The sequence below is a fragment of the Nannobrachium achirus genome (genome assembly GCF_963921795.1).
Source record: "Nannobrachium achirus genome assembly, chromosome: 12".
NCBI classification, from domain to species: Eukaryota; Metazoa; Chordata; class Actinopteri; order Myctophiformes; family Myctophidae; genus Nannobrachium; species Nannobrachium achirus.
The window spans coordinates 2,932,747-2,943,497 of NC_137832.1; the positions used below are offsets into that span (position 1 = coordinate 2,932,747).

Genomic DNA, 10,751 nt, shown 5'->3' on the forward strand with positions numbered 1-10,751 from the left:
TGAGGCCGATTCTACACAATATGGACCCCAAAAAGTATGCATTTGGCCATAGACCCCATCTCAAAATATAATGTTACAGGGGCCGGGGCCCCTGTAACATTTGAGAAACATGTTTGCTTTAAAGCAGATCCACAAGGTCAAGCACTTGTCGGAGATTCTTTCCCGGATTGGTTCATTTACATCTTTTAACACAGGTTGTGGGTGATATTTAAGGAGAATGTTCTGTCCAATAGAAAGCTGACTAGGCAACTAGGAAGGCACCCCAGATTACGTCCGTCCGTCCGTCCGTCCGTCCCCCCCCCCCCCCCCCCCCCCTTGCCTCAGGGGAGCATTGGCTCCCAAGCCCCCAATCTAGTGGATCTAGTAGCCCCTGAGTTTAAAGGGATATTACACTTTCAAAACTTTTTTTTCGTCTAATCAGGCTTGTATGAACACCCTGAACAGTTTTTAATTTGCTTCATTCAGTATTTAGATATTTGATGTAAATGTTACCACCTCCAACACGCCCAGGCCCTCTCCACATACACACCCATTGTAACTTCAAACTCCATTTTAACCATGATAGATTCATTAAAAACACCCATTATTTTTTCTGGTGACTCATAATACCCTCCTAATACGTGAGCAGACCGTGTTTTTTCAATAACCTTTTTCTTTTATTTTTAATAATTCTTTGGGAAAATGGAAAACATTAAAAACAATAATATTTTATTGAAAATAAATGAAAAAAGTTATTGAAAAAACACGGTCTGTTCACGTATTAGGAGGGTATATTATGAGTCACCAGAAAAAATAATGGGTGTTTTTAATGAATCTATCATGGTTAAAATGGAGTTTGAAGTTACAATGGGTGTGTATGTGGAGAGGGCCTGGGCGTGTTGGAGGTGGTAACATTTACATCAAATATCTAAATACTGAATGAAGCAAATTAAAAACTGTTCAGGGTGTTCATACAAGCCTGATTAGACGAAAAAAAAGTTTTGAAAGTGTAATATCCCTTTAAGTGCAGATTTCAGCTTGGGAAAAGGGGTGAAAAAATGTACCCTCCGTTTCTGGGTCCATGGAATCGGTTATTGGTTCTTATAGTCACTGTTGCGTTATCGTGGTATTCCTATTCTTGTTATTATGTTGCAAACTGTGTGTGAGCGGCCAAATTATAGTACAGCTATGACAGCTGAGGAAAGCTTGCCCTGGTAAGCTGGGCAAGCTGCCAGTTTAGCAACATTTGCTAAGCTAGCATTGGACTTGGGTGAAAAATGGTGCGATAAAAATTTAGAGACACACTTTATAAATACATTTGCCTTGCCTTGCATTGCCTTGAATGGTTTTCTCTGCTTCTCTGGTTTTCTGTACAGTATGTCTATGTAATTATGATATCTTATTATTGTATATCATTAACTCATGTCATCCTTTTCATATTGTAGGCTATCTCATCTCACAAAGAAAACAGGAGATGCAGTTTTATTATTATAAGTTTTATTGAAGTAATTTGATTAACTTCCACTGAAACAATTAATTGTCATCTATTCATAAAGGTTTATGTTTTTTTCTACCACTTTTTCGAGTCACGTGTTCAAATACTGGATTCTGATTGGCTAAATTCCGGAGGTTATGACAGAACAACTGCCGCAAAGTTGTGTGAGGACTTGTCCGAGATCAATGCGCCTCAGTGTACATCCGGGGACTTCAGGAGGTAGTCGGAACACCTTTCCCCCAACCAACAAATGACCGTGGCAACGGTCCTATGTTTACTAACGTGCATGCTATAGTCGCCGATTTATTTGGATCCAATGCAATCCGCCAACTTTAAAGCCCCTTTTCTCTGAACCTATGCCTTTCTGGAAGCGAACAGCCTCTATTTACGGCCGGAACGGTACTTCTAACTGACGTTAGCTTAGCTGTAAGCTAGACGCATGGATTAGTATGGAGTTGGCGCCATCTGTTGGTGAGTAGAAGATGTTGTTGGTGGAACTATCTGCTGTCTCGCGGAAGTTTTATAGGCAATAATGATTGTAACTTAAGATCCTTGCAAGTTACAACTATGTGTTTTCTTTCATGTATAAGGGAAAAAGTGGTAGAAAAGCTATTTACCACTCGGGGTCGGACATTATGCTCTGATAATGTCCTGTGTGAGGGTGATCGGACTCGGCTTCGCCTCGTCCGATCACCCCCTCACACAGGACATTATCAGAGCATAATGTCCTCTCACTCGGGGTAAATTGCTTACATAACTATAAACCCAGTCAAACAACACAAACTTTGATTTTAATATCAGCATAAAAACAAATCAACTTTATCCTACAAAAGGTTCCCAGTTCAGCAGACCCCTATTTGCAATCATCAAATAATTGTATTTAATATATAACATTTATTATAGTGCACCATTTACCACATTAATATGGTAAATGGTGCACTATATGCTGTGAATACAAAATGATTAAATTAACACATTATTCACTACATGACTATCTCTGTTTGAATCATTAGATGTTTCTTTTAGTTGCATTCATTTCCTTTGATGAGGAAGAAGGTTCCCATGGCAACCCCCAGCAGACCCAGGGTCAGCCCCACCCCACAGAACACATCTGGACCCACACTGGGCTGGTCCTGTTCCACATCTGGAGAGAAACACGCACGCACGCACGCACGCACGCACGCACGCACGCACGCACGCACGCACGCACACACGCACACACACACACACACACACACACACACACACACTATTATATTTACATCACTTGTGGGGACATTACATAGACTTCCATTCATTTTTATGCAAGTCCTGTGTCCTTAACCTAACCTCTATCCCTAAACCTAACCCCTACCCCTAACCCTAACCCTAACCCTAACCCTAAACCTAACCCTAACCCTAACCCTAACCCTAAACCTAACCCTAACCGTTGTGGGGACCTACTATTTTGTCCCCACACTGTCAGAGGTCCCCTGCAGGTGACTGTGTGAACATGCGTTTAGTCCCCATAAGTATAGCTAGACAAACTCACGCATGATATAAATAGATTTACACAGACAAACACACAATGTGCACGTGTTCAATGTGCTGTTTGCCACCCTGGCTAGACATTTGTCCTTGTGTCTGAGTCAACCAATCAAGCAGATAACAGATCACTGGAATAAGGCTTTGAAGGTCATACAAATATTAACACATCTGCCGCCCAGCCCGTTTATAAACGTTCTATTTTGCCCAGCTATTTACCGCCTTACACGTACATCTACGTTCTATAGTCTTTTCATTGTTTTACAATTGATGGTGCTCTCGTGCTGCCTGTGACTTAATACAGTAGGGCAACATCAAAGGGAACCAGGTCATTCACGTGAATGAAGAAAAAAGGTCAAAAAACTGCATTGAAATACATGTTATCAGGCAATCCAAATACAACAGAGAGAGAGGGAGAAAAGTCTGCAGCTTTTTGAAACGCGACAAGCCAGGCTAGCCAGCTAGCCAGCTGAGGAGAAAAAAGAAGAAAAAAAAAGATCGGTTGGGAGGCTCGGTTGAGATTTGAATATAGGATATTTATAGTTAGAGTTAGAGTTTAGATAGTTGATTGATAGCCTAGAGATGACAGTAGAATTTGTTTAGATTTGAGTGTATTTACGTGAAGACACTCTGTATTTATAGTGGGAGAGGAGGAGTGAATGTGTAGAAAACTCAACCAGACGCGCACACACACAGGGGTGTCACAAGGGGGGAGTGCGAGTGGAAACCCTACACTAGGGCCCAAGGTGGAGGGGACATAATTATTTTATACTTTAGCTATTGAAAAATAGCAGATCTACAAGCTCACAGCGCGGCACTCTGCGAGCTTGTACATCTGCTATTTTTTAAATCCCCCCTATGAAGAACAATCATGGGGGTCCCGCAGTGAATCCTTGTAGCCAGGGCCCAGATTTTGGTGCGACACCCCTGCACACACGACACGATACGACGCGATGAAAACCCTACCTTATACACTGTAACCTCCTCCCAAAGTGCAGTCATCTGCTGTAGTGGCTCGTAAAGCTATAATCCATGTGGCTAAGTTTACAGTTAGTAAACTCAATGATCCAACGCGAAACACCGGTGTTGTCCCTGTGTTGTGTAATGGTCATCTAGCCTCTGTCTGGACAAGAAAGAATGCACCCCGCTGAAGATCTCTCAAAAAGGGGTAAATAAAAAAGTTGCGCGTGCGTTGATCCAGCAAATGTTCCTCTGCATCGAAAGTTACACATCTGATCTGTGTGTGTGTGTGTGTGTCTGTCATTAGTTTCATTTTCGCTGAAATGTCTCAGTGTTTCATTAGCTGAGAAATCACGTGACATAACACAGGCAGGGGCGTCAATTGGGTATGGCAGGGGTATGCAGCTGCCATACCTTGGCTAAGGGGAAATCATAAAAATGTACTTTTCATCGTGCCTGCACGAGGGCACGCGTGCAAGACACCAGTCATGTTGCCATACCTTAGCTTGTTCTGAACTGACGCCACTGAACACAGGTGTTCCACAGGGGCGCGTGCGTGCTCGCGCATGTGGATGTGCGCGCGCATGTGGGGTGTGTGTGTGTGTGTGCGTGTGTTTGTGTGTGTGCCTGAAATGTCATAGGAGGAGCTCAGGGTGGTCCTTGTGCTTTGCGACGTTCGCGCGTGCGCGTGCATGCGCATGCATGTGTGTGAGTGTGTGCGTGTGTGTTGAGACTGAGTACACAGTGCCACAGTGCCAATTATTGGCTTGAAACAACAAAATCAACCCAATAAGAGACTTATTCATGTTATTTCATAAAAAGCCTTTTTTCTAGCCTTTTTAAACAAATTAGGCCATTTGAGGCAGGCGCAGTAGTCGCTAATAAATTCATTGAAAAATCATCATGGAACATAAAACTCTTGTTTATTTTTTTTTATAAAGTATAGATTTTAATCTTTCCATCGGTATACTCCATTTGTTCATAGACATAGAAACAAATTTTCAAAATATTCATTAAAATGAGTCAAAATGCTCCAAAACCCTGACATGTTTTGGAAGAGTTTAATAAAAAACGTGGGGCAGGCAATGTGTTAAAAAAAAAAGGTTAAAAAGTAAAAAAAAAAAAAAAAGTTATCAACAGTTATAAAAGCACTATATGTACAGGATTGGAGAAACAAGGGGTGGGGCTAAGGTAGGGGGGGGGGGGGGGTCATTGCTCACTTCTGGCCTGTCTGTGGGAGAAGTGATAACTACCTCCTTCTCTGGCCTCCTGAAAGGTGAGTGTTCAGGGCAGTTTGGAAGGATGCCAGCAAGCTACATGTTTTAAGAGAAGTAGTCAAGGAATTCCACACCTGGGTGGCAGTGTTGTAGAAAGAGAACCCTAACCCTAACCTTAACCCATATTTGTATTATGGGTTTGTGTTATCAGATCATTGTGTGCGCTCCCTCTGTTGTTGTGGCTGTGGGTGTCGCTAACTCTTTGGAGATGTTTGGTCAGATATGCGGGTACTGAGGGGATGGAGGGCAGATTTGCATTGACTATTTTGAAAGTCAATCCCATTTTTAGTTGTTTAACCCTGTCTTCAACGTTGAGCCAACTTAGGCTAGCACAATGTGTGGGAGAAACATGGGTCATGGGCGCCAGGTCGAGAAGTCGCTGAATCAGTTTGTTTTGGGAGGTTTTTGGAGCTTAGTCGTGGCTTTTTGATGTTGGAGTACCAGGAGGTGCAAGCGTATAGTCAAAGTGGGACTGAATGAGGGCCCCGGCAAGAGTCCTGATGGCCCTTTTGTTAAAGTGGAAATTCTGTCCAGGAATCTTGTTCTTTGATTAACTTTTTTGATCACCATAGAGATTACTGTGTCATCAACTTGGACCTTGAAATCGTTTACATTTATCTCACTTAGAGAATCAATCAATCAATCAATCAATCAATCAATCAATCAATGTTCTGCCAATCCACTGGAAATCATGGAGACATATGGGGGTTCATGCTGGTCTCGAGGAAGACTCAGTACATATGGGATGTCCACCCTGGACTATGCACTACTGTATCTACTCTACGTTATGCCCTGCAATCAGTTTTGATGGAGTTTATTCTTTAACAGTTTTCATCAGAACAGTGCTTAATATGACAAATATTGTATTCATCAGGACATACTTTATTTATAAACAGTATTTTTTTATTAACAGTATTATTTATAAACAGTGTCTATCAGCACAGTGTTAATGGGCATTATTTATGATGTAAAAAAGATGTTTAAATAAACAGTATTGATCAGAACAGAGTTAATGAACATTATGTATTATGTATAAACAGTGTTTAAATAAACAGTATTGATCAGAACAGTGTTAATATTATGTATAAACACTAAACAGTGTTTAAATAAACAGTATTGATCAGAATAGAGTTCTTACCCCACCATCTGGTCTCAGGGCTGCTCAGTGATGGGTGGTTGACTGTACAGCTGTAGATGTCTCCCTGCTCTGGAGTGAACTTCAGTCTGGAGAACTGGTAGACGGTTCCATCCTGGTTGAGCTGTGGGACGGTGTCTGTGATGTCATCAGTCAGGTTGAGGTTGTTCCTGGTCCATGTGACGCTCACTGGAGCAGGATAGAAACCAGTCACATGACACACCAGAACGTTGGACACGCCCACTTCAGCCTCGTCTTTGGTGTAGAGCCGGCTGTCAGGTTCAACTGGAGACAAAATATACACAATACACACATATATAATATAATTATAATTATGTTACATACAACTGGAGACACACAGAATACACATGAGATACACAAATAGATACTGTTGTTACATAGATCATCCAACAGACCCATGCAGGGTCAGCTACACACCACAGAACATCATGGTAACACACACGCGCACACACACACGCACGCACACACACGCACGCACGCACGCACGCACGCACGCACGCACGCACGCACGCACGCACGCACGCACACACACACACACACACACACACACACACACACACACACACACACAGTACCCACCTCTGGTCAATGTAATTTAGGAGAGTAGTTAAGACAAATGCATGTTTACTCTTATTATTCTAAATATTTATATTTAAATATTTCCATTGATGACAAATAAGTTTGACATCAGTTTTATATAATAAGTATTGTGTTAATAGTTAGTGTTTGTGTACCTTGTTTCACTGGTGGGTTCTTCAAGGCAGTGCGGATGGTGTCCAGGTTGGCTTTGCAGCGCTCCTGATAAACCAAAACTCTTTCATAAGCTCCTGGGGTGGACATATGATCTACAAATGGAGGCTGAGGCTCCACCACCTTCCCTTTGTTGAAGTCTGCGTAGACCAACACCTCACCATCCAGTCCCATCATGAACTCTTTATAGGAGTCTTTAGCTGTGTCTGAACAGCCAAAGAATAAGGTCTGCTTATGGAACTCTGGAAATAAAACAAACATTACATTAAATTCAACAACAAACTGATTTAAACTAACAATGACATCATCATCATCCTATTAAACATTCATGTGTAAAGTTGAAATAAAGTGAAATGTTGGATATAAAAGTAGCTTCTTGTCCAACATTTTATTCACACTAAAATATTTGTAAATGTTTTTTTTTTTATAATATCATGAAAATAAAAGTGTGTGTGTGTGTGTGCGTGCGTGCGTGCGTGTGTGTGTGTATTGTTATGGTGTAACAGAACTGTTCAGGCCTTGAGACTTCACTACAGTTTACCAGATTATATAATAATAATATGAATGTTTATTTTATGCAATGATATAAATGTTTATTTATAACAATATAAATATAATTTGATATAACCCTAGAACAACAAATGTATATTTGATATCATAACAGTAGATACAAATGTAGCCTATATCTTATATAATAACATAAATAATAAACTTACTTCCTGGGATGGCTTTGACATGAAGTACAGAGGAGAGGATGAGGAGGGTGGCTGTAATCTTCATCATCACTGATCAAAACTCAACTGAATTTAATAAATCAGAATAAACTGATGATATAAACAAATGTTAGAAACAGATGTTTTCCTCAAGAGACGTTGTGGAGTCTGAACGAGAAGGAAGGAGGATTTGTTCTGTAGTTTAGATGAATCAGCCAATCAGATTAAAGATATGGTGTTACATCATCTGTTTCCAAGAAGACGGTGTTCAGAATTATTTCACATAATACAGTATATAGACGCTGCTTATGTACCTTGTGCACCTTATTCACCTTATATACCTTACAATCTTACATATACTGTACCTTAACCTAATACCAAATAAACCTAATATTCAGCATTGCATGAAATCAAATAAACTAAACTAAGTGAAAGGCACATTAATGCGACTGACATACCGTCTGTGAACATTAAACACTCCTGAATCACATGATGTGATTCTATTGTCCAACTGGTTTGATCACATTGTTAGAAACAACAGTTGTTGACTGATAACTGAATAATGAATGATAACTGAATGATAACTGTATCATTGTGTAACAGAAGTGCATCACAGTGTTTTCTATTTTGCAAAAGATTGGATGAATATTTGTGAATTGTGTCTAATTAATTAAACTCAACATTAATTTGTCAAAGCACTTTTACACTAAATGAAAACATAGAAATTATGAGACAAAAAAACTAAAATAACCTCCAAAGAGAATATCCTAACAGACTGATCAGGTAGTAAAGCTAGTCTATGAAAGTCTGATGTGATTTATTGATTGATTTTATTTGGTTAAATAATCCCAGTTCAAAGCCATCCAGGCCCTGGTGAGAATCCTTCAGTGAAATGACCAGAAGGTCTCAGCCTACAACCCTGCTCTGATGGGGTTAAATGACACCAGACACTGTGTGTGTGTGTGTGTGTGTGTGTGTGTGTGTGTGTGTGTGTGTGTGTGTGTGTGTGTGTGTGTGTGTGTGTGTGTGTGTGTGTGTGTGTGTGTGTGTGTGCGTGCGTGCGTGCGCGTGTGTGTTTGTTTGGGTTGAACCGCTGAAGCTTCTGACAGGAAACTCAAAGCTGAATTTCACTTCCTGATTCACTCAGCAGCCAATCAGAATGATTCTTCAGAGAGGAAGAGAGAGAGACTTTATTTTAACACATGCATTGTTTTGTTTTTCATAATTTCTAAGACGTATTTATTGAAATATTTTTCAAAATCTCTTTCAGAACATTTATCAAAACTTTAAAGACAAAACCAAACCTTCAAGCTACATCCACAAAACCCCAGATTCAGCAGCCAATCAAAATTATTCTTTTATTAATCATCACCAGTTACCAGGGAGACATGTTGATCAACCTGACAGACAGACTGTACACTTATTTATTGTTTGTTTTATTTGACTCTTGTTGGTGATGTTATGTAAACATATTTATCATGATAATAATTTCAAAGTCTAGATCAGGGGTTTTCAGCGGGGGGTTTTTTTAGACCAAGGACCTTCAGCTGAGAGAGATGAAGCAGGGACCCCTTAGCTGAGAGAGAGAGAGAGATGAAGCAGGGAGCCCTTAGCCGAGAGAGAGATATTAAGGGACCCCTTAGCTAAGAGACAGATGAAGCAGGGACCCCTTAGCCGAGAAAGACAGATGAAGCAGGGACCCCTTAGCTGAGAGAGAGAGATGAAGCAGGGACCCCTTAGCCGAGAGAGACAGATGAAGCAGGGACCCCTTAGCTGAGAGAGAGAGAGAGATGAAGCAGGGAGCCCTTAGCCGAGAGAGAGATATTAAGGGACCCCTTAGCTAAGAGACAGATGAAGCAGGGACCCCTTAGCTGAGAGAGAGATGGAGCAGGGACCCCTCAGCTGAGAGAGAGAGAGATGAAGCAGGGACCCCTTAGCTGAGAGAGAGATGAAGCAGGGACTTAGCTGAGAGATGAAGCAGGGACCCTTAGGTGAGAGACAGATGAAACAGGGACCCCCACTACATATTGTATAGATGAGAGATGAAGCAGGGACACCCACTACATATTGTATAGATGAGAGATGAAGCAGGGACCCCCACTACATATTGTATAGATGAGAGATGAAACAGGGACCCCCACTACATATTGTATAGATGAGAGAGATGAAGCAGGGACCTCCACTACATATTGTATACAGTAGATGAAGCAGGGACCCCAACTATATATTGTATAGATGAAGCAGGGACCACCACTACATATTGTATAGATGAGAAATGAAGCAGGGACCTCCACTACATATTAGATGAAGCAGGGACCCCAACTACATATTGTATAGATGAAGCAGGGACCACCACTACATATTGTATAGATGAAGCAGGGACCCCCACTACATATTGTATAGATGAAGCAGGGACCACCACTACATATTGTATAGATGAGAAATGAAGCAGGGACCTCCACTACATATTGTATAGATGAGAGATGAAGCATGCAGGGTCCCTGCATCCCCACTACATATTGTATACAATTATGTTACAGATTTCACAGATAGATTTATATTAGTATGATGGATTCATGTTCAGACATTATCAAAACTTAGTAAACTTGACCTTTGGCTCTGACCTTGGTTGACTCTTTAATTTCCTCTACAAAAAACCTCTTCTCAGGAAAATAGCAGATCTACAAACTCTAGATCTACAAGCTCAAGCTGGTAAAATGCTGTTCATGTTCATTAAACATCAATCCAAGCCTCATTACATCTGACTGCTGAAACCATCATGTCTTTAAAACACTCTGGTCACATGAGAGGTGTGTGTGCTTCTCACTGGAAAGTCCCCAAACTTTAATTTCACTTTCACTTTAGTCCTTTTTATTTCTCTTTCTAATGCATTATTT

General features: G+C 40.9%; 1 protein-coding gene across 1 annotated transcript; it reads right to left on the reverse strand.

Moving 5' to 3' along the window:
• Window positions 1–2,459: 2,459 nt before the first annotated feature.
• On the reverse strand, window positions 2,460–7,924 carry LOC308294979 (mamu class II histocompatibility antigen, DR alpha chain-like; the record flags this gene model as incomplete). The annotated part of the gene is made up of 4 exons (XM_080737915.1): window positions 2,460–2,618; window positions 6,374–6,655; window positions 7,126–7,383; window positions 7,858–7,924. 4 exons carry the CDS (start codon window positions 7,922–7,924, stop codon window positions 2,497–2,499), a joined length of 729 nt encoding a protein of 242 aa, XP_080594041.1. The 3' UTR covers window positions 2,460–2,496.
• Between the last annotated feature and the right edge of the window lie 2,827 nt (window positions 7,925–10,751).